The following is a 25,444-nucleotide window of genomic DNA, read 5'->3' as shown; positions in this document are numbered from 1 at the left end:
GACTTGCTGGTGTAGTGGGTGTGTGGGCAGGCAACCAAAGGCAAGGAAATCTTTCACCTTCCATTACTGTGAGCATAAGGCGCAGCTGTAGATTCAAATATGCTGCTGTCCTTCTCTAAGTTCACAATCTCCTTGAAATACTTTATGGTGGAGTTCATGCTCGCAGGGTGCCAGAACCCTAAGGTGAAAAAATACTTTCTGGCATGCCCCCCCCACCATTTTAATACACAGCAGCTAAGCCTTTTGAAAGCTTATTAGAAGAGTGACCCCACTTTTTCATTACATCAACCCACACGTGTGAATGATTACTAAAGAGGAGAAAATAATTACCGAAGGTGTTGATTGAAGAAGGAAAGATAACATTATTCAGTAATTAATAACACAGTGAGCTCCATATGTGCTATTAAAAATTTGCATGGAGAGGCGCTTTTTTTGCAGTGATTTATTAAGGGGAAGAGTACCAAGAGCAGGAACACTGGTGCATTAATTTTAGAGCATATCCTGTTGGACGTGGCCAGTTATTATCCATGTCATTCAGTGTAAATTATGTCCCTGGATGACCGCCGCACTACGATGCTGCTGGGAAGCTCCTTTATCACTTACATATTTTCAAATGAACTGCCACTTTCTACAGGAACAGCTGCTTGGGAAGTCTGCTCTTTAATTAGCCACATGTTCCCTGGAGTAAATTTAATCTTCAGTCCTAGGAGTTACTGTTGTGGTATAATGGGAATCTAACGTCTGGGCTCTGAACTTCTAAAAAGATCCTGCAGGTTTTTAATTTAAATTTTTTTTCCCCAAGGAAGCCATGACAAATGTGTTGGGTTGGCAACTTGATACTGGACTACCCAGTTCAGACACACCCAGAACCAAACACTACCCCCAGCATGGTCTGCAATCAGAAACTCACACATTAACAAAGCTGTGGTAAGAACTGTGGGGCAAATGTACATATGCACACAGACACATTAAAATATGCCTCTATGCCAATCCACCAGCATGTTTTGATCAAAGGGGAAATGAGCACAAAATGTGTGCATTTAACAATTATCTACATACAGTGGACCCTCGACTTACAGACGGCTCGACTTACAGACTTTTCGAGTTACAGACTTCTCTGGCTGCAAAATTTAGGTTCGACTTGCAGCCTGAGAATCGACCTACAGACCAGAAAAAAACCCAAATGGAACAAAAATGGAACAAAAATGGCTGGTTACGGGATTAATTAGTTTTCAATGCATTGTAGGTCAATGGAGACTCGACCTACAGACTTTTCGACCTGCAGCCACCGTTCCAATACGGATTAATTCTGTAAGTAGAGGGTCCACTGTAAATATTTATGAATATTTTTATAAGAAAGGATGAAAACATTCCAATCCATTGGAAAGAGCTTTTGAATGGAAGATAGATAGCTCTGACAAAATGAGAGATGGTAGATTGATATAACATTAAACATCAAGATGAGCAGTTGCTGAGCTCTCTCTCTCTCTCTCTCTCTCTCTCTCTCTCTCTCTCTCTCTCTGTGTGTGTGTGTGTAATTCTTAGAAACTAAGAACAGATTCAAAATCCTCATTGTGACAGACTTTATGGATGGATCAAGTGTGCTTTTGAATGCTCACTTATGTACCCAAATCTTGCTTATCATCTTGATGAAACAAATCAAACCCCAGTCTGGATTATATATGCTTCACTTGTGTAACAGGCTGGTGATCAGCTTCTGAAACAACATGTCCAGTTTCTGAAGCATTATCTTCCCATTTCTACAGAGAAGTACTAGCAAGTGATGTCTCTTCCAGCTAAGTGATGTCTCACCATCTCCAAAAAGTTGTAAATTTCTCTTTCACAGAGTGGGTAGTAGCAGCCTACTTAAGAGAATCTGGGATCAAGCCAGTATTGTGGAATCCTAACCTGGTCAAGATGATTAATACAATTTTTTGTTTGCTGTTAACATCAGCTTTTGGGGCAACATGCTTGGGGAGTGCTGTTGATCAAGACATCTTGGATTAAACATATTTTCAAGTTCTGTTTCAATATGGATTCAAACGTGGGTGTGAAACAGAAAATGGCATTGTGGCTTGGTGGCATGACCTGAGATGAGAGAAGGAAAGGAGGAGTGTGAATGTATTAGGTTATATGAGATCTCTTATGGCTTGGCTAGATGACCAAATTGGAGAAGGCAGGATTGGGCTAAATATGACTGCTCAAGGTCAGACAGAGATGTCCAGTGCGATCATTGCATCCACATGCAAGGGTCTGGTGGGTTCGGGTCAAGAAACCACAGCACATCTCAAGCAACCCTGTTCAGCATGATCAAGACCTTTCACTTTAAATGGAATTTGTTTAAAATTGTGTAGTCTGGGGGTCCTAGCACTGCAACAGCCTTCTTATGTATATTAGACCCCAGCACCAGCATTTCCAGCCAGTGATTGAAAAGTAATTGTTTCCTTTTAAAGTAAAAGATTTCTAAAGATCCTTAATGCTGACCTTTTGGAGAAGCTGCTTAATTGGAAACTTCCACTGGGCTCTCTTTTGAGGGGGCAGGTCAGGGGTGATGCTTTGCATTTCTTTTAAATTGCTGCTAATGTATCAGTGATGCTTTGAAAGAGTTTTTAAAGTCCTGTCAAACCATGCTGATTCATTGTTGTCAGTTAGCAACCATTAAAAAGAAATGCAAACTTTTACCTCCCTTCCCTTCCAGGAATGAGTATCAAGGACGATTTAAAGGGAAAGTTTCCCATTATGACAGAACTTAATTTCCCCCCCAAAGAATTGCTGATGCATTAGCAACAATTAAAAATAAATGCAAAATAACACCCTATCCTCCAAATCAACCTTGATTAGACTGCATTAGAAACCTAGCTAAAAAGAAACCCAATGCAACTGAGAATATTTTTGTCACCTATAAACAGCTCACCAAATGTTCTGAATTCATTTTTAAGAATTTGTATTTATCTGTCCAAAACTTTTCTTGGCATTCTTAGTCTATGTGAGTATATGTGGTGCATGTGTCACAAAACCCAGTAACCCAGAGGTATACTATATAGTTGTTTTCAACCAGGCTTTTTATAGCACTAGCCAAAAGCAGGTCTGTAGAGAAAATGTGGTAAGATGAAGACAAATTACCTGCCATACCTAATCTTATGCTTGCAATACACGTGTGTGTGTGTGTGTGTATATGTGGGATAGGCTTATATTCTAACTGTTCTCTGCTGCCTTTAGCTAACAAATTGGTAAAGAGACCTCCAGGCTGAAGATTGTCATTAACTGGGTTTTATCCCAAATGGCATCAGTGGAGATTGCAGAGCTGCCAGGATGCCGTGTGCAGATGACATATAAGCATCTTAAACTGCCTTCCCCTCTCTCTGCAGTCCAGCTTGAAAGTCTGCTGGCAGCTGAGTTTGGGTTTCTTGTGCATCTCTTGGCTCTTGACTCACCTGCAGTGCCTCGCATGAGAAGAAGTCCTTGTGAATTCAGCTAATGAAGAAGGCACCTTTCAATCCTAACTGTTTTTACCCATTAACAGCAGTATTTGGCCATGGTAAATAATATGCTCCTACAGTATTCTTACTGTAAATAATAGAGGCAATAATAAACAGCATTAATTTATAGATAATTCCCAATTTCAGCATACTAGGAGTTGGTGCACACCAAAAATTCTCAATAAGAAATGTGAAGAGCAGCACATTTCTGTGGACATTGTCCATTTCTCACCACCATGTTTGCACTAGTTGTGTGTGGTTTTGTGCATATTGTGTGTGTGTGGTGGGGGGAGGGAGTCTACACATAATATGTATAGATTTTTCTACATGTATGTCCCCACTGACTAAAGCTGGCCTGTGAACATCATAGAAATGGATGGTATGTTTTTAGATGCTTTCCAAATAGGAGTATGAGCTCAAAACACTTTTCCTTCCTTTTTCAAACATACCACATTTTTCCTCCTTTTTTCAAACATACCACAAGTCTAGAGCTGTATGGATTTCTGTTCACTGAAGCGTGGCTTAGGTAAATCCACTAAAATGACAACAACAAAAAAAACCTTGACTCAGTAAAATTGTCCTACATCTTTTCTCCATGTTACTTGATTATGGGTAGAAAACCAGAATCACCCAACAGGACCATGAACTTTCCCCCTCTCACACCTTCCTTTCTAGAGTACAAAATGATAAGAAATGTATTTTCTGTCATGCTTACGCCTAGTATACGTAGTACCATTTTGTAACAGCTTGCCATATTAGGTATTAAGAAACATGTAAGTATCAACCCCTTACCTTTTTATTAACATAATGAAAGGGATGTTTGGAATGTGTTGTTGAAAGAAATAAGGAAGAGAAGAACACAGTGACCTGGGAAGGTTATAGATGAGACAGTGAAGAGAGAGAAACTAAAACATAATAAAGAGGGTAGAAGTCAGCTATATCAGAGGTCAGCTATACTAGCCAGATGAGGAATGTACATAAGATCAGTGATATGTGACTACCACATCTGTAAACTCGGAGAAATGTTTTTTGGTATTAACCCATGTCTTCTTTTTTATTCTGGAGAATAAATAATTAATAATTATCTTACCAGGTATTTGAACTCTTATTTTTTTTGCGAAAAAACTGCTCTTTTTTTTTCATTTATTTGAAGAGCCACTGAACCAAAGTGGATATGTATAGATGGGTATGTAATGACATGTATGTAGAAGTGCAGACACAAATCCAGAAGTGAGACTTTCACACTCGTACTTAAACACTTACTTCCTGAGCACACATGCATGTACATTCACACACTCCAAATTATAACCTAGCAGCGACTGCTGGGCAGAGAAAGGCATGAATCCGCAAGGAGGCAAGAGAGAAGCTGCCATCAAGAGACTACCTCCCTTCTTCTTGCCATGATGGTTGCTTCTAGAGGCTTTGGGACCCCTTTCCAAGGGAGGCTGGGCTGATTCTCCTCTCAGCTGTTCCTCTACCAGCAGAAAATTTTAGATATTATTTGGGCAGACTTTGGCCAGTAAGGTTTGGTTGCTGCTGTTAACTGGGAAGGGTGTGTCTTGTTGGGAGGTATTGTTTTCTTCATATTGAAGCATGTAAAATCATGTTATTAATTTATTTGGGAGGACAGATTGTATTTATTTGATTGTACCACAGCTAGCTGCCTCGTGTGTCATTTAAACAAATAAACAAATGTGTATTTCTCCTTAAATAAGTTTGCAATTAGGAAGCAGAACCTAAGCTAATTTCAAATCCTAACTGAGAGCTCCAGTTATCTTTATACAGGTAGTAATTAATATTAGAGTTGATCTATTTCTCACCCACCATTAAGACAACAAGAAGAAAAGCAAGGTATGGACCTTTTTACAAGACTAGGCTATAGCCATTCTCACAGGCATAAATACTTCAGTCCACACCTCTAGTTATTATGCACAGCTAGTAGCACCTGACTAGAGTTTGCCTGGTGATAATGTTCAGTGTTAGACTCTGATCACTAGCCATGGTCTGTTGACACCTTCATGCTGTTGAATACCATCAGGAGTACTGGACTTAGTGAATAAGTAGTTACATTAACAAGAGGCAGTGGAGTGGGTAGAGTGTTTTGCTGAGACCAAAGAAACCTGGGTTCAAATCACTGCTTAGTCATGGAAAGGAAGGTGGCAATGATAAATCACCCCTTGAGTATCTCATATTCCTCGAAGCCCCTACTGGGATCATGATAAGCTGGAGGTGACTTGGTGACAAATGACAGCAACAGTTATCTTAGTGCAGTGACCACAGAGCCCGGAAGCAGAACATTTTTGGACTAACATGCCCAGAATTCCACAGCCATGATAGCCAGTGGCCATGCTGAGTAGAGCACACTGGGACCTGAAGTCTTTAAAAACAAAACCTACACAAAGCTGGGATAAGCCTAATTCAAGGAGAGCTAGTTTCCTGCAGATGCTCATAAGGGAAACGATACCGTCTTGGCTGAGCGAATAAGGACACACACTCCCATTCACACAGAGAGGCAGGTGAGACTATTTTTGTATTCATTGTTTTCAACTCACTGGCTTTAAAAAGAAGTCTATTCATTTTCTATTCATTGTTTCTACTCACTGGTTTTAAAAGACGCATCAGAAGTTTTCAGAGTGATGTCAGATACATTTGAATAATGAAATAAGTTAGTACCTAATTAGTATAACAAACCGGAAAGTTACCCCTACACATGATCTTTTGCCACACTCTTTCATAATAACTCCTTTAAGGTTTAGCAAAACCTAAATAAGTTTTGGTTTTGAGTAGTCTGACTACTTTTCAATTACAAATATTTATTTAAGCATCTTTATGCATGCTTTGCGGATACCATTAATTATTTTAGAAGAATTTGTGTTTTGCCTGGACTGTTTCAAATCTGAGATTTGAGATTTGGACTGGAAACACATCTTTCCCCATCACATTGACAGGATGACATAAGGGGGTTAAGTTGGCATGCCTGTTACCAGATGACCTGTGTTTTAAGTTCAGGCCATGACAGAGCCACCTCTTGTTTCCTCCTCAGGGCTTGTGTGTTTAACTTATATAGCGCTTATGCACACAAGCAGCATTAAATTAAAAAACAAATGAGACTCCTTTTGCACCAATGTCTGTCATATTAACCTTTCAAGAAAGCTCCGAGAAGTTACTTTTTGGGCAGAGGATTACAGTTTCCAGAATGACTCAGCCGCCCTGGCTGTGTCAGTGGGGGATTCTGTGAACTAGAGTTAAAAACAGTAACTTCTTCCAGCTCTGCTCTTCAATTGTCTTATTATTTGAGGAAGAGGTATTGCTAGATGGGTGGAGGTGACAATGATATTACTTTCATGGGGAAAAAGTACTTTGGCTCAAAAGCCAGTAAAATTCCAACCAACAAAAGTTATTCTACTGCTAACCTTACTCCTTGACTTCTGTTCAGGCAAAGTTGCGTACCATTATGAATATAGAAAGTACTGGAAACATTTCTTCTTTGAGATTTTCCAAGTTTCATCATGAAGATTTAGGCTAAATATCAGGAAAAACCTCTTAACTGTTTGAATAGTACAACAATGGAACCAATTACCTTGGGAGGTGGTGAGCACTTCAATGCTGGAGGCATTCAAGAGAAAATTGGACAATCATATGTCAGATCTGCTTTGATTTGGATCCTACATTGAGCAGGGGGTTGGACTTCATGGTCTTATAGGCCCCTTCCACCTCAATTATTCTATTATCCTATACAAAGACTCCTCACGAAAGCTTGACCTGTACCAGCAGGCTTCCCCAAAAAATAACCCCCCAATCTCATTTTTTCTTGGGTTCTTGTTCACTTGTTCTTTGGTGCAAGAAACTGTGAAATTCTGCAGCTCAGTGCCTTTTCCAGGGAATCTCTCACACATAAGGAACTGCATAGAAATTTGAGTTCTTTCAGGGGTGGGGATGACCACACGTTATCTGAAAAATCCTGAAAGATAGTGGGGAAAATAGTGCAGAGAAATTTCTCTATTCTGAGAAAAGAAGGATTGCTTTCTTCTAGTTTTTTTTTTTTTTATCAAGAGCAAGTGGCTGTAAGATGCATTTCCTTGGTTTCTATGCCCTGCTGACAGCTTCTGCAAATAGCACAGATGCACTAATAATGTGTTTCATTATCATCTTTAGCCCTAGTTCGAATATTATTGTTTACCAGTCACTTCCTGTTACAATGCAAAGCAGAAAACTGGCAGTGTAAGGGAAAAGCAATGCATCTGATGGCTACTCTTCATTTGAATATCTGCAGTCAAAGACTATGAAAAAAAATGGATGCAAAAATATATTCAAAAAAAAAAAAATTAAAGCCAGGGGAAAATGACAGACATTTGGGAGAAGAAATGTCGATGTTGTGAGAGTTCCACTAAAAAGGACTTTGAAAGGGGGCTTTTTGTTTGTTTGTTTGTTTGTTTTCAAGATAAGCTGAACTGGATATTTGTGGAACTGAACGTTGCTGCTCAAACAACACAATTACTGAAAGAAAACCCTGCTTGTCTTTCGCAGACATCACAAAAAAAGATGTTCACGATCATGCATCTGGCAAATTCACCAAGTATAGAAGTTAGCAACTGTCTTCTTTCCAAACCAGTATGCAGTTTTAATTAGCTCATGTCCTATGATCAAGTCACATGGGAAGACAAAGAACTTCCACTGGCAGCTTCTCTTGGCTGCCTCACCTTAGAATACAGAACGTCGCTGCCATCACTATCATGAATGTTTGCAAGAATATAACCCCCACCTTTTTTGGAAAGCATTCTCTGTTGCCCCCCACTCTCTCTTCCCCCAAACATTTGAAATAGCTCCAGCACCAACAATTCAAAGAGGATCATTGTGCCTTTAGACTCAAGAGCTGGCAACGGGGAAGATGTGAGGGAAAAAACGGTCTGTGCTCTGATCCTCAGCTAGGAGTTCATTTTTTAATTTCTTTTGAAATATTTTTTACCCCATATCTCTCCTTAAAAGGCCCCAAAATGGCTTACATCATTAAGAAAATATTTTAAAGTGGGGGGAAAAACCCAGTTAAGCATACAAATATTTAAAAGAGTTAAACAAGTATTATATTTTTTAAAAGGTAAATAAAAATCACTACTAAAAACACATTTGAAAGCAACAGAACACAACAATCCATTTAAGGCACTGGGTAAGGAAATAAAGAATTCCAGATCCAAATGCTACACAGCAGGGCTACCCTTTTCTTTTTGTTATTTTCTTTTATTTTCTGACCACCAAGCTACTAATGTCTTGATAATTACTTACACATTTCAGAAGCATATCCTTCTATGCATGGCAATGCAAAAGTGTGAAAAAGCACCACCCCACCCATCCATGGGCCAAAATCTCAGAACAATACATTCCCTCGGCTCACCCCATGGTCTACTTATGCATTTTGATTGTCATCTTAGACTTCTAGGTGCTTATAACAAACCTTTTTGCTTAACCCTAATATTAGGAACAGCAACTTATTCCTGTAATACTAGTGCAATTGGATAGGGCTTTAAATGATGTAAAGGCACATGATGGCATTCTTTTGCTGGGGAAAACTCGCACACTGCTTGGGAAAGGAACTGTGTGAGGAAAACACCTAAGGCAATCTCAACCCCTAGAAGAAACAGTGGAATACAGTGAAATACATTCATTAATGACACTGAGTCAAGGGGTGAAATGTCAAAACGATCAATCAAATAATCACAGGAGATGATAATACTTACAAGAGGTAGGAACATGAACCCTTGAGGGTAAAGAAGTGTTCTAGAAACTTCTAATACAGCTCCACTACCAAGGGCCTGTATGCTTTGCATCTACACTTACCATTCTTGGAGAGGATAACAGCCAAATAATCATGAGACGAGGAGTTGAGGTAGAACAGGAGGCTCGGTGCATGTGCTGTCAGGAAGGCAAAGGCAATGTTCTCTTTGGATGTAGACGTGTCCGCATAAATAGCAGAAGATGTAGAACTTGCATTTTTGGTCACAGGATAAGGCTCCTGGAAAATGTAGGTAATGGAAGTGCCAGCTTCAAAAAGTGCAGAGACCTCTAAAAAGAGACACACACACAAAGAAAAAGCAAGAGACCATATGAAAAGCTCTGCTACTTTACACCTATCTAGTGCAGCAGTCTTCCACAGTGGCCAAGTTGCATAGCAAACCACTGGGGATGTTGAGACGGAGACCTTCAGAATCAACAGGACTATCTCAGTTTACTCTTTCGCCCTCCCTCTCTGTATTTTGCTCACCAGAGAAGCACTAGCAACACGACATAAACACAACACGGTTAAACCTACAAGAGCCAACTCCAGCTAAATAGTAAAACAGGAATGGGCCAAGTGAGGTCTCTAAGTAATGTTTAGATTGCTATTCTTCACCTATGGATGACAGATGATGCTGCCTGGGCTAATGAGAAGGAAGAAGGAAATGCAAAAATGGCAGGTTCAGCATACAACCAATATGGCTGTCACATGCTCAGACACAAGCCCCACCCTTTTCTTACATCCACTCCATGCCATTCTTAGGTGACCCAAACTTAACCGATAAGGCAGCAAAACTCCACACATTGGAACTACTAATTACGACTCTGGAAATTCCACTGACTATCTTGTGTGAGGTTGTAGTGTGTGTTAGTGGGTAAGGAGCCAATCTGAGCTGAAAAACTGGCATTTGTGTGTGCACAAACACATAAGTTAGAGTCCCCAGAGTAAACTGAGTGACTGAAATCCAGAAGTAAGTCAAGCTAGAGTAAGCCCGCTGAATCAGCATGAATTTGGCGAGTCAACTCCTCCATAAGTTCCATTGATTCAATGGGCTTACTCTAGCTGCAATATACTACTGGATTTCAATCATTAAGTTACCAGAAAATAGAAGAGTAGTGGTCTCAGAAATAAGACAGAACAAAGGAAATAGAATGGTCCTTGAATAAAGACTGATTAACAGGTGGTAGTGATTTTCAGGAAAATATTAATGTTATCCAGAGGCCTGATTTTTGGATTACTGAGAATTTGCAGCAACATGTTCAAATATTGAAAGGTGGCATATAAAGAATTCATTGGCAACAGTGAAAAAAGCAGCATAAAATATCTCAGCATGCCCTCTGTCATTCTACAGTCTCTGCCCTGATGCTGGTGTTCCAGATTTTACAACGGCAATTGTTAACAAAGTATTTGTTTAGGTGCTTGCTCTCAAAGTGATTGACTTCTGATTGCCAATGGCAGCAATGGTTAACACAGAAATCTGAGCACCCAGTTTTCATACACACACACACACACACACACACACACACACACATGCTCATGGGCACACATTTATATGCAAACTTGCACATCAGAGTATTTCAGTGTTTTATCAGCGGCATTTCTTATTTTACAGGGGACAGGCTGCACTGAAAAAGGTAGCTTTTGGTCCCGTGCCTACATGCAGTACATTGTTATGCTAGTGTAGGGCCTAAAATGGAAATGCTCGAACAGATCCTTGCTGTGATTTCAGTGTTGAGGACGATTATAGGGGATTATTAGGACATTCCCCCAAGAACCTTTCATCTGAAGCATGTGTTCTTTTCCTTCTTTTTTTCCCCTCTGTATAAGGCAACTTCTGTTGAGAAACGGCTGAGAGGCCATTGTATCCAGTCCCCTGAAAGCCATTTTCCTCTCTTCACCGCCATCTCATTTGACTTACAATTACATGAACACTGAATATTGATTTCTGAGGCTGTTCCCAAGGTGAAGGATAAGATGAATCTCTGATTCACGGAATTGTCCTGTTTGAGCCTGGCAAATAATTAGAGCTTGATGGAATGGATGTTCTGCCAAAGCCGTAAGTTCAGTGAAAAAGGGAAAGTTGAATATTCCAAATAATTCATGTGTGACCCAGGTCTGAAATTTTAGGCTGATTGGAATAGACTTTGTAGTTTCTCAGACCCACTTTGGGAATCTGGAGTTTAATTATTTATTGCCCTGCAGGTTATTATGCATCTGAGGAAGCTGGATGAGGTAAAGGGCAAAATTTCCTCATTAACTATCACGATAAGGAGTAATGTATTATACTTATAATTTCTAGGACTGAGCAGATAGCCTCCCAAAATATTCTACCCTCATTTTTTGATAAAAATTGAGAAGCATATTAACTAAATTTCTCTAGAGGAATGAGGAATTTCAACAATTTCCCAGCAGTGTGGGACTCATCATTAACAGCAGAAGTAGATATGCTTATTTCCATTTTCCTAAGGTCCAGCAGCAACTACGTTAGCTGTCTAGCATAGTTGCTGCTGGACCTTTTACCATTTATCTCCTCCACAATGCCCCACCATGTAGCACCACTCTGGAGTATTTTGAGTTGGAGGGGTTAGTGGCTGGCATACCAAGAAAAAAAAAAGCTGACATAAACTTGCATAGTGAACATAGCGTATAAAAAAAAGAAAAACTTTAATAATTTTGCTTGAAAAAATGTTTTCTGAGAAATCTCAACGTGGCATTCAATTAAATTTTAACCTATTGGTTCAATGCCATATTCACATTCCCAAATTAGCTCATGACTGGAGATGGGCATAAAGTTCAGTTTGGAGGTTCATGGCAGTTCCCTACCTCCTGCTCCCTGGCCAATCATCCACCGACCAGTCAAAGCATGCTCCTCTCCTCTTCCTCTTTGGCTGTTTGACCAGTGCCCAGCAGGAGCATGGGTTTGTCTTTCCTGCCTCCTTTTCTGAGTGGGCAGTCAGCCAAGGAGGCAAAGCAGGGAAGCCCATGTTTTTGCCAGAGACTAGTCAATCAGCTAAAGAGAAGGAGGAGATGAGTATGTGCTGGCTGGTGAGTGGGGGATCCAGCCGGGGAAGTGGGGGAAGGGAACACATGGCACCACAGCTTTATGTCCAACTCTCACCTAGACAAAATACGACAATTCATTAAAAAATTAGGTTAAAAAAAAACACAAGTAATTGTAATACAGTGGTACCTTGCTTAACAATGATAATCCGTTCCAGGAAAATCGCCGTTAAGCAAAAACATCGTAAAGCGAAATTAAAAACCCCATTGAAACGCACTGAAAACTGTTCAGTGCGTTCCGGTGGGGTAAAAACTCACCGTCCAGCGAAGATCCTCCATACTGTGGCCATTTTCGCTGCCTGTATAGCGAGGAATCTGTCCCTAAGCACAGCGGGGAGCCATTTTAAGCACCCGGTGGCCATTTTGAAAACCCAACAATCAGCTGTTTTTGATCGTCGTAAAGCAAAAATCAGTTCCCGAAGCAGGGAACTGATCATCGCTAAGCAAAATTCCCCCATTTAGACCATTGTTTTGCAATCGCAATTGCGATCGCAAAAAGATTGTCGTAAAGTGGATTTGTTGTAATGCGGGGCAATCGTTAAGTGAGGCACCACTGTACAATAGATGTACAATGTGGGATGCAAATGTGAAATAATTGGTAAAATGCAAGCACAGCATTTAAAAAAGACCTTGAAAAATGGAAAGAAAAAAAATCTTAACTAGGCACTGAAAATTTTATAGGCTGTTACATCTCTGGGGAAGACTGTTCATATGCCAGATGCAAAAGCTGAGAAGGTTTTTGTTCCTGGTCACCACACAACTTAAATTAGATGGTTGGGGTATCTAGCAAAGAGATGTCACAGCTCTACCATTGGGCAGAGTGAAGCAAATAGGCTTTTGCTGTCCTAGAAAGCAAAGCTGAATGTGCAACATACCTTCCCCTTCAGCCCTTGAACTAGTCTGCTACTCTCAGGTGTGGCGGAGCATACTCTCACATTTCCAGTGTGAAGGAAAGATTCACCAGCTAATCTATTCAATTTTGTAGAAGGATTGGAGGGGCAAACCATATGTCACTTTGCCTCAAAATATTTTAAGCCGGCCCTACCTCGGGTCAATATTTTGGCTGGCTTTAATACACTCATGTCCTGATTTCAAGGTATGAACACATTAACACAGCAATAATGTGGCCTTTAAAATATCTGATTTCCAAGTCACAGAGAGTTTTAAATGAAGGCATCATAGGAAGTGTGAAAAGAGGAAGTAAAAAATGGAATAATTCTCTGATTGGGACACAAAGTCTACAGAAAACCCACCCACACAGACCGGTACCTACACAAAAACTCCAACCACCACCCATAGCAAAAAAGAGGCATAATCAAAACTCTGGTGGACCGTGCAAATCGGAACTGTGAAGCTGAAGTCAACCATCTGAATTGGGCCCTACAGGCAAATGGCTATTCCAAAAATGAAATCACAAGAGCTCTCAAACCAAGAAAACTGAAGAAGAAAAACAGCCACCCACAAATAAAGTATTTCTGCCATACATCAAAGGGGTCACAGACCGCATAGGGGAACTTTTGAAAAAACACAACCTACAAACAGTATTCAAGCCCACCACAAAAATACAACAAATGTTACGGTCAGCAAAAGACAGAAGGGACCCCCTCACCATTGCAGGAGTATACTGGATACCTTGCAGTTGTGGCCAGGTATATATAGTGGTGCCCCGCATGACGATGATAATCCATTCCATAGAAATTGCTGTCTTGTGAAAACATCGTCTTGCAAAAACCGTTTCCCCATTGGAATGCACTGAAACCCATTTAATGTGTTGCAATGGGGAAAATTGTCATCATTTTGCGAAGATTGCCAGTAGGGAAGCCACTTTGTGAAGCACTGATCAGCTGTTAAAATGGCTGTCCTGCGAAGCATTGGTCCCGAAAACACCTGTTTTGCAGAGCGCCGATCAGTGTCAAAATCATCATCTTGTGGGAAACGGTTTGCAAAGCATGGACCCAAACATCGTCCAGAGAAAATCGTCCATCGGAATCACTGTTTTGCGAATCGCTATAGCAATCACAAAACCTCATCGTCATGCGGATTCGTTGTTTTGTGAGGTTGTCTAGCGGGCACCACTGTATTGGAACCACAAAACGAAGCATCCACACCAGAATCAAGGAACATGAGAGACACTGCAGACTAAAACAACTGGAAAAATTGGCAGTAGCTGAACATGCCCTAAAACAAGCTGGACATGAAATTCTATTTCAAAATACTGAAATACTGGACAACACCAGCAATCATTATGTTAGACTGCACAGGGAATCCATTGAAATCCACAAACATCAGCAGAGTTTCAACAAAAAAGAAGAACGTTTAAAACTGAATAAAGCTTGGCTCCCAGCACTGAAAAATACAGCCTGCAAAAGGTCACAAACTCTACCCAGCCACAAGGACTGGTGATCACTACACACAAAAGACCAGCTAATAACACCCATCAAGCACAGTGACAGATAATCTCTCCTCCTTATCACAACAATAGACCCACACAAAATACACTGATCACCATGATCACCCATCTCCTGAATAGGGAAAAAGCTGAACTCACAGCTATAAATACTCAACTCTCCAACTAACTGCATCAGAGCACAGCGTGCTACTCCTGTCCTGGTGAAACGTTAGGAAGAACAACCTTCAGAACACAGCCAAAAAACCCACAACAACCAGTATAATTCTCCTTTAAAAAACAAACAAGCAAAACAGTGCAGCTGCTGCTCTATGTCCACTTCCAGGTATAAACATAGCCTCATTATAGTAATGAAAATAAGTTTGATATTCTGGAAGCAGCGACAACTATTCCATTCCAGTTTTCTGACTAATTATTCTCTTGCCTCATATTGGTTCTAATCTCCTAATGTGAGTTCCTTATATGAATGTCACACATTCCGAACTATCTGGTATCATACAAGTTCTGTTTAACTAGTCCAACACTGAACAAATTAAACTGAATTTTTTAATTATACACAATTTGCCAAGAGGTTCTAATAATTGGAAAGTAACATTAAAAACCAACAGTTCTTTACATTGAAGTAATAGGTTCTATCCAGTTGCTTCACAGAGTGAATTCTGATCAGCTTTAGTTTGACTTGACGGGGCGAAGACAAAGAATCTGCTATAGGTCCATACCTTCTCTGCAGAATGGTCCTTCATATGGAGAATGGGTGCAGTCACACAAGTAGCCGTTGACCTTTTCTACACATTTTCCCCCATTGTGGCAAAGGTTGCCATAACTGCTGCAGTGTCCAGGACATCCAGGCTTGACACCAGGGGTCACTTTGGCCCTTTCTTCTAGGTCTAGTTTCTGCCCATTTAGTTGAAGAGAGCGAATACACCCCATAAAACCTCTCTGTCTGGAAGCACTTGCACCTGTATGTAGGAGAAAAAGAAGATACGACTTGCATTTCAGCTCTCAAGTCTTCAGCAGAATAAAGCCCTTAGTAAAGTTTTCTCCAAATATCTAGTCGGAAGGCAATTCAGAAATTGTAAAATACTATCCCCAGAAATACACAAATTAATGAGGATTTGGGCTTGTTGCATATGCAGAGAAGGCTGCCCGTACCAGTACATAGAGGAAAAGAGATGTAGGGTGTCATGGCAAGCTAGCAGATTCTTAATTATTAATGTATTATTGTGATTTATTTATATTCATGTTTCTTCTTGGCAAATTAAGTGGTTTGGCCAAGGAGCAGGACTTCCCAGGGAAAGGTGCCTTTTTGGCACATCTTTAGGCAGCAAAATATCTTTGCATGACCCTGCATGAAGTGGGCATGTAACCTGGACCTCCTGTATCTAGTTGGCCTCCCTTCCAGTAGTAGAACAAAAGGCTAACATACAGGGTTTATTTTAGTGGAGACAACTGTCAGAAGAGAGCTAATGAGCTGAAAGCTAACACAGGCATTGGCTTTGGAGACTTGGTGCATTTGTCCTGAGGCACTTATTGTCTTAAAACAGCTTCCTATGTTCCAAATTAACTGCAGAGAAGCCTTCTTGCAGACTTCTACAGTATCCAAAAATAAAATCTGAAGCACCTGTAATAAGGATTTGCTGTACCCAGAACTAATTATATTCACCTTTCTGGAATTGCCCGGCACAGGAGTGACTCTCTTGTGGTCTCTGTTTTATTAAATCCTACCAATGTAGGGCTAATCTAGCAGCTCATGGAGGGTCTATAGCTCAGGACAAGCATTGCTATTACACAGTCCTGTCATTTTTCTTTATGTTATCCAGTTAAAAGAGATAGATCTACACTATCAGGTTAGGAAAAATCTTGCTTATACACCCTGCAGAAATCCTTAAGAGTAAATGCAACTTCCCGGTGCAGGCAATGAAGTGGGATACACTCCTTATCAACCTTTTGGTTAGGATGAAAGTGTTCTCTGGGTGGGATGGGAAAATGAAAACCCCTTTTTGTCATGGGCAGACCAATTTATTTGGCAGGATTTCCTTTACAGGGACTCTTAATCTTTCTAGGTTCTTAGAGAACCTGTTAAATTGGCCTGTCCTTGGAAACTAATTGAGTCGGGGAATTTCAGACTGCCCTGTGAAACTTCTGTCAAAATCAGGTCTTCTGTCAAAATCCTGGCTGATCTATGGGAGGCAAAGACGTTGACACACTGGCTCCTAAAAATATTCTTTCATATTGCTAAACCCAGACTCCCAGGTTTTCTAAGGAGCTTAGATATAAGAAAAACCATTCTGGGTACAATTAAAGATGTCTCAGAGACCATATCAGTCCCTATTTGGATTAGTGAACACAATACAGAAATATTTCTTCTCCACTTCCATTGTGTCATCTCAGTGTCACCAAGCAAGTTTCTTATGGGTGGTTAAAAAGTTCCTACTTCCTGTGTCCCATGGTAGTAAAGGGGAATGATCGGAATCCACTGAAATGGCTGCATAATACTTTGGTGATAAAGTCACTGGTATCTGCTCTGACTTTGACTTCATAATAAAAAATAGAGTTCAGTGAAATGCTTGAGGTTGTATTCTGCCCATGAATGATGCATGACTCTCAGTCTTCCCCTTTGGATAAGGATTTCTTTTGGATGAAATGGGACTTGCTTGGGAACAGAAACAGCCTTGATCACCTTGATGGGTGACCTCTGTGACAAACTAGAGGGAGTGCATACATCTTGGTTCTGTTGAGACTCAGCAAAATTCAGGTACTATCGTCACGATGTGTTCTGACTATAATAGACTTCGAGGCTCTGCATTGTTTTGATTCTGATTCTATTCAGCTGAACATACCCAGAAGCTAGTTTTGGAAGACTGGTTTTTTTTTTTTTTTTTTTTTTGGCCCTGTCACAACTGACTCATAGGGCTTTTCAGGATTTCTTCCTTCCTTCCCACATTTTAATATATACTTGAAAACCCCAATATGCAGTACTCGAACTGACAGGGGTTGGACTCGATAATCCTTACTGTCCCTTCCAGATCTGCAGTTAAATGATTATGTCATTATTATTCCTCTTTTTAAATTGATATCAAGAAGGCTAAAAATACTGAGCTGCCATCTAAGTACTATGAGAGAGGGTACATGGAAGAATCTGGGTTTTGATCCAGATAATGCAGAGATCCTGTTGCTCAGTGTAAAAAACAGCCTTAGACTGGGACCTATAGAACACAAAATAGGCTGTGTTTAGGATATCAGAGAACTAGCCCCTCCCCAGAACCAGGATACCTGAGATACATTTTTCTCTATCACTCTATCCAGAGCTTATATAATTTGTCTGCAGCCTTGACATATACAGTATCTCGCCACCTGAAGGCTGAGGCAGTAGTAACCTGGGGTATGGCTGTATCTTGGTCATGGAATTTCTTTCTGAGAGAGGGAAGTTTGGGTTTCTCATTATTGGTAGACTATTGACTAAGACTATTAGTGATAAAAGTGATTTTTCAACTGGGAAATATTCCACTGATTTACTGCTGTATTTTATCAGTTTTCCTCCTATTTCTGTAGAACTGTATTTCATTGTGTTCATGGGTTTAGTGTAAATCTCAGTGAAGATTCACAGTCATCCAGGTGGGGTTATCTGGAAGTTGAGTCATGGCAATTGGACTTCTTTCTTATTAGGTTGAAACCTTTTGCTATTCATCCAAGTAGCTTCTACAATGTGAGGAGAGTTAGTAGGAGACCCCTGATATATCCTCCCCACTGGCTTCATTCCCCCCTGGTTTGAATAGGCTTGTTAGATGGACAAAGTATGGGGAATGGTGGTGAGTGAAAATCCCACTTCTGCAGTCCTTCTCCACCCATTGTCATGGGTCTCCTATTTATCATGTTGTCCTTTCATCCATCCCCAGAAAGATGAGGACCACACCCACCAGAAAGACCACTGTTAATGACCATTAATGACCCAGCAATGGGGAGGATATATCAAGAGTCTCCTACCAACTCTCCTCAGACTGAAAAAGCTACTTGAATGGGTAGCGAAACGTTTCAACCTAATAAGAAAGAAATTAGTTGCTATGACTCAACTCCCAGATATAAGATACATATGACATCCAGCCACTAAATAACAGACATTTGTTATGATACACTGGAATTCTCGATGTTCTTTCTTTTTCTTTTAAAAAGCTCAGAGAATACTTTATTATCATCATATGCACGACAATACAGTCTCGTCATCTCATTAATTTCAATACTATTATTATATTTTATTCATCACAACCACATCCACTGTATTAAATTATTTTGCCACATGGAATCACTTTTATAAAAAGTCCTAGCTATCCTATTCTAAGAGGAGAAGAGAAAATATTTTAATTCTAATTCAGTAAATAAATTATATGGATAAATTATATCACATCTGGTTTTTCCAATGGTTTAAAAATAATGCCTATCATCATTCTAAAATGATATTAGCAAGATTATTATAAATCTATTCTCCTGCTGAATACATTGTTCTCTTATCTTACATGTTGTTTTTATCTCTTCAAATACCTGACATGCTATCTCCAGCTGGCCCTTAGGTGAGGACATTTCTTTTGTCTTCCATAATTTAGTAATACAGAATTAAAGAAGTAGAATTCTGGATTTTCTGGAGGAAGTGGAATAAAAACTGAAAACAGAAAGAATAACTTAACACTTCTGCTTTATGCTTTACTAAATGTATGCAGATATGAGATATGATTGTAGATGCAATATACCTTTTTCTTCAAGGAAGAGTTGTTTAGGATTGCCAGATCTCAGAAATCTCAGGGAATCACTTCCCTTGTTTATTAGGCAAGGAATTAAATTTCAGGGCCAGCACATTGGAGGAGAAAAACGTTTGATTTGTGTGTGTGTGTGTGTGTGTGTGTGTGAGGTGACTTTAAAGCCTGCGGATCCATCACCACCCAGTCCCAACTGGAACCAGGGCTCACTGATTCAATGTGCAGGAGTTTTTATGTGTGTTTCATTTGGGCAAAATCAGTACACTAAAAGCTGAAGAGGAAGAGGGGGGACGGGACATGGAGATGGAACTGCTGGATGCTTTAAATTTGGGCCAACTGTGCTAGCTGTAGCAAGACAGAGACAGAAGCATGGCCACTGTAACCCATGAACCTTCTCAGTGCACAAGTCCTGGCAGTAACTATATGCTCTGGAGGTGGTGGAAGCAATAACTCCCATTGACTGGTGATCTGAGCTGACTCAGATATCATTCGGTACCTGATATCAAACCTTGCATCAGTATAGTCTGTAAAACATTGATGCACACTCATTAGTTATCCCTACCTACAAACAACTGACTGTTCAGCTGCAATCGGAAATGCCCTTCAGCAGGTGCTCGCACAATTTTTTTTGGAAGGTTGTCCACTTGAAGAGAAGTTTCCTTGAGATTCCGCTCCGCATGCAAATAATGCCACTGGTTGTCATTCAGGGCTGTTGGTGACTGAACAGTTACGTCTACTGGACCATTTCCAACATCTATTGTGAATGTGATCTCTTTCGGAGCTGGAAAAAGTAAGGTAAGGAATATGAGCAACTTTTATTCACACCTAGAACAATTAAATCAACACGAGACAGTGAAAGAGAACTGTTCCACACTATTGATGATCTCTATATATGGTGTGGAACAGTTCTCTTCTACCTTTTTTGTATACCAGTTCTTCAGTTTAATATTTCACTGAAGTTTAACATGGACATCTTATCACCAAAATTCACACATTTATTTATTTATTTATTTATTGGACTTATATACCGCCCCATAGCGCTACAAGCACTCTCCGGGCGGTTTACAATTTTTAATTATACAGGCTACACATTGCCCCCCCAGCAAGCTGGGTACTCATTTTACTGACCTCGGAAGGATGGAAGGCTGAGTCAACCTTGAGCCGGCTACCTGGGATTTGAACCCCAGGTCGTGAGCACAGTTTTTACCTTGCAGTACAGCGTTTTAACCACTGCGCCACGAGGCTCTTTTGTGAGGTTTGCAGCATATTTCAGATAAATAAAATACAAAAGCAAAATTTTAAATGTGCAAATGGCTAAAATTGCACATTTGAGAATTATGCACAAATATGGACCAGCATGCTTTAAAGCAAATGTGGAAGCAATGCACAAACATGCATAATGGATTTTTTTAATGCAGGAAAACTTTCCCAGCTATTTTTATGAGAAGAAAAAAAGTTAACATTTTTCTGTTTCTTTCAAAATACAAATGGAAAATAGTATAGCCGGGATTCAGAGAAGCACAACATAGAGATGTTCACATCACTGGTTAGCTAGTGATATCATGATTCCAGTTCAATGCTTCCTCCGAAACAAAACTGCTGAAAGGAAGGGAAACATTTGCAAGAAATGAAAGTGTTTGCAAAAACATTTTAACCCAGGCCTAGAATCCCTTGATGGATTAATATTAAATGACAAACTCAAACTGAATTGTATATTTTCATATGCATATAAATAAAGTGTTGAGACATCACAAGCAATCATTTGGGTGAACACATTATCCAAAATTAAACAGCTTTCAAAATGATGTGAGGGTCTCTAACATCTACTCAAGCCTGTTATTAAAGTAAAGCACAGTCGTGCCTTTAAAAATCCCCTTTCAACTCTCCTCTTTGAAAAACCAGTTTTTTTTATTCTGACTAAAGTCAGCAAGGTTTTCTCTCTAATGATATGAAAGGAAGCCAAATCTACAGGACGACCATCATACAGGTTATTCTGTAGTTTAAATCACTGGCATGCTAGAACCCACACAACTCAATTCTCTAAGGTTTGTGGGAAGTGAACAAACAGAAGGGAAGAAAGGTCACTGAGGCTTGATATTCTGAGCCAAATGAATCAGACTGTCTTAACACTAAATTAAGAGAAAATGCCTTTCTCAAAAGAAATGTGGGACAGATTTCTTGAGACTACAGAAACTGAACTCTGGAACTGAAGTGGAAGAAAAAGAAAGACAGAAACCCACATCTCTCTTGTCCCGTAGAAAAGAAAATATTTTCTACAAATGCCTTGTAAAATAAAGTATCTCCTTAGCAATCACCTCTTTCCAGGGCCATCCACTATGAGCCCATTGAGCATAAAACAATTTTTGTAAAATCAGGGCCTGAGACTCATGAAACATTCAAATTTCGGATAGAATGTCAGAGTCACTGCTGAGCTGTGGCTTCGGGCAGCACGACTCACTCTCCCCCCCACACACAGATGGTGCGAGACTTTAGGGTCTCATGAGAGTTGCTTGAAGAGAGGGGGGAATGCCAGGCTATATAAGGAGCATTCCCTCTCTAACTGTCCCCTTCTTTTTCTGGCTTGCCTAAAAGAAGGACTCCGCGTGATCTGGCTATTGCTGCGTCACCCATAACAGTTGCTGAAGGGCGGGAGGGTAGCAGCGGCTCCCTCCCACAGCTAAGTTATTGTTCATATTATCATTTACTTGCTGGGTTGCTTCCCTCTTTCTATATTTGTAAAAGCGTGGTATCAGGCTCTAGGGGGAAGCATGTGGCAATGGCTGCGCCAGCAGTGCTTAGGCGCGGGCAGTTCAACGATTTATCAGGCCCTTTTAATAATAATAATAATAATAATAATAATAATAATAATAATAATAATAATAATAATAATAATAATAATAATAATAATAATAATAATAATAATAAAAGAAGAAGAAGAAGAAGAAGAAGAAGAAGGAGAAGGAGAAGGAGAAGGAGAAGGAGAAGGAGAAAGAGGAGGAGGAGGAGGAGGAGGACGACGACATTGGGGGTGAGAGGGTAAGATCAGGGTGGTGGTGCTTCGGATCTAGTTTTTAGGTGGTTAACGGCCTTGGTTCAGCGCGAACCCTACCCCCCATTTTCTTAGTTTGGCTACACTTTGCTAAGCATGGCAACAAGGCATCGGTGGCTGATAGGAAGCTGCGCACCCCCCCTTTTTTCTGTCACATACCCCCCTGCACATAGCTAGATAGCAAAATACCGAAGGAAGGCTTGTGGCAATCGGGGCATAGGCTGAGGTAGTATTTATACAGGTTTAAACAAACAAACAAAAAATTAAATTAAATTAAATTAAAAGTACATCGTTTTTAATAATCATTATTAATAACAAAATTAACTATATATACATATATTAGATAAATAAAAAATAAAATTAAAAAAATCAAGAAATTAATTAATAAATAATAATAATATTTAGGTACTAAGTTAATAAGTAAATAGCAACAAGTAAACTTGAATATTTCAATTAATTGATAATACAAGTATTAAATTAATTTTAACTTTATATACATAGGAAATTAATTAAATAGTCAAGCTGATGGTCTAGCTATTAGTCAGAGTAGGATTGATTAATCAATCACATTCTATTGAAGGATTTTTTAAAAAGAGAGAGAGGAAGAATCTAGGAAATCAAGATCCCCCATCTACTGGTGTAGCTGTTCCCTTATACATTTAGCAAAACAAACAAACAAACAAACAAACAACACACAAAACACTAAGTACAACTTCTTCATTTGGATTGGCAATCATATTCCAAGTGTAGTAATTGATTAAGGGACAGGAAACCTTGACCCACAATGGCATCGAGGAAGGGCCAGGGTAACAGGAAGGGAAAACAGCCGGCAAAGAAGAAGCCAGCTCCACAGTTTTTGCCCCCTCAGTTCTCATCAAATGAAGAATCCTGGCCTGTCTGGCAAGAAATTCAGGACAAAGTCTCCACGTTAGAGGCAGAGCGGCTGGTGAGGCAAACTCCACTACCAGCTGAGGTTCAACCTTGCAGATCAGCTAGGGATGCCAAAAGCCACTGCAGAGCTAAATGTAAAGCTTTAGCACATGATTTCATGACTCGGATTGCTGTTCTCAAGGCAGAGCAGCTATCTGAGGGGACCACCAGAGGTGATGTTGAGGGCACTTCTTCAACACCTAAGCCACGGTGTTCTGAGAGAGGTGGAAAGTCATTGACTCTGACAACAGCTGGGACAATGACTGAGTGCCAGGAGGTCCAGGAAGACGTAATTGAAGTTGGCCCCGACAGACCATATACCGGGGAGGGTCCAAGCATGGCTTCAATGTCTTCAGGTGAGTGAAACACCACATCGGGCACCTATTCACCGACCCCCACTTGGCCTTTGGCTGGCAGTGGTCAGTGCAATCCTGCAACATACACACCATGCAATGTACAGAGTACGGGGCTTCCTAGCACTGCGTGGCCATACACCACCCCACAATTTAGTGGATGGGGCATGCCATACCCCATTTTAGCTTTACCAACACAAAATAATATAGCTAGCGTAGGGGCTTAGCCTTACCCCTCAGTACCCAACACAGGCTATAATACTGTCCCATTGTGTGCTCTGCCATATGGGGATTATTCTATGCCTCTGGGTGATCATCTCACCCCGGCAACTAAATAAAAGATATAGAGGAAAAATATGTGAACTTATTTGAATTATTAAACAGAAATGCAGAGAAGAAGGACATAGATAAGGAAGATGAAAAGGATAAAGAAAGGCGCAGGAGAAAGAAACCCTAGAGGACATGTGCAAATTGGCTCCCAGGATTTTTAATCTATGCTGGCATGATAGTTAAGGCACAGCCATGGAGGGCCCAAGCTTTATTCCAATATTTAGACATAATTTACAGGGTGTATGTTGATTTTGTAGGGCAGGCGTGGCTTCATTATGACAAATTGTTCAGAATGCACAGCGCAATTCACACTAACATGTGTTTGGATGAGCCCCAGACTGGATTGTGGCTGCAAAATGTGACACCCGCTAGGCCAAACATAGGGGACAGATTCGACAGGGGACATTTGAATAGGAAGGTAGCCCTTGGTCAAAATCTCCACCTGGGACTGGGGCAGGCGGTTCAACCCAACATTCTTTCCTGGGAGTACAACTCCAAGGGCTTTTGTACCAAGAGACCATGCTGCTTTAGGCACGAGTGACATGTGGGGGTCAGCACCCCAACTCAGCATGTTTTAGAGCAGGCGCCCAACACCAGAACAAGGGCTCAGGAAGCGGCAAAAAGCCCAACAATGGCAGAGGCATGTCTGGAAAAGGGGCCCAGCCCAATTAAGGTCAAAGTTTTAGAAGCCTGGTTAAAACATTACCCGAGTAGAGAGGACACTAATTACCTCTTAGAAGGCTTTAAATATGGTTTCTGAATCCCAGCTATGCGGGAGCGCAGTGCATATTTTAAGCAGAACCTCCAATCGGTGCACAGAATGGAAAGCATAGTCCAGAGTAAGATAGATAAGGAAGTGAAAGAAGGAAGGGTTCTTGGTCCCTTCCCAATGTTACCTATGAAGAACCTGAGGTTTCCCCATTAGGTATCATGCCTAAAAAGGCCCAAGGTGAGTTCAGGCTTATTCATCACTTATCTTTTCCGAAGGGAGTGTCAGTTAACGACTCTATCCCACCAGAATTGTGTACAGTGTGATACACCTCTTTTGATGAGGCTGTGTGCATGGTTAGGAAATGCGGAATTTGGGCTGAAATGGCAAAATGCGATATAAAATCAATGTTTTGAATTTTGCCAGTGCATCCCAACAACTATGACCTGATAGGATTCAATTTCCAGGGATCCTTTTACATTGACAGGGCCTTACTGATAGGTTGTTCAGTATCATGCACTGCATTCAAGAAATTTGGCTCATTTATTGAATGGAAACTTAGATGTAAGGTGGGATGAAAATCTATGGTCCATTACCTTGATGACTACC

General features: G+C 40.4%; 1 protein-coding gene across 1 annotated transcript in view; it reads right to left on the bottom strand.

Annotated features, from left to right (window-relative positions):
* Positions 1-25,444, bottom strand: part of CNTNAP5 (contactin associated protein family member 5) — a 491,198-nt gene that overhangs the window by 50,703 nt on the left and 415,051 nt on the right. Inside the window, exons 17-19 of the mRNA XM_020805439.3 lie at positions 20,027-20,245; positions 15,436-15,675; positions 9,312-9,536 (exon numbers count right to left, since the gene is read on the bottom strand). Coding sequence (XP_020661098.3) covers positions 9,312-9,536; positions 15,436-15,675; positions 20,027-20,245 — 684 coding nt within the window. The remainder of the gene's footprint in view (positions 1-9,311; positions 9,537-15,435; positions 15,676-20,026; positions 20,246-25,444) is intronic.

The sequence above is a fragment of the Pogona vitticeps genome, chromosome 1, assembly GCF_051106095.1.
Source record: "Pogona vitticeps strain Pit_001003342236 chromosome 1, PviZW2.1, whole genome shotgun sequence".
NCBI classification, from domain to species: Eukaryota; Metazoa; Chordata; class Lepidosauria; order Squamata; family Agamidae; genus Pogona; species Pogona vitticeps.
This window is presented reverse-complemented; position numbering and strand designations above follow the sequence as displayed.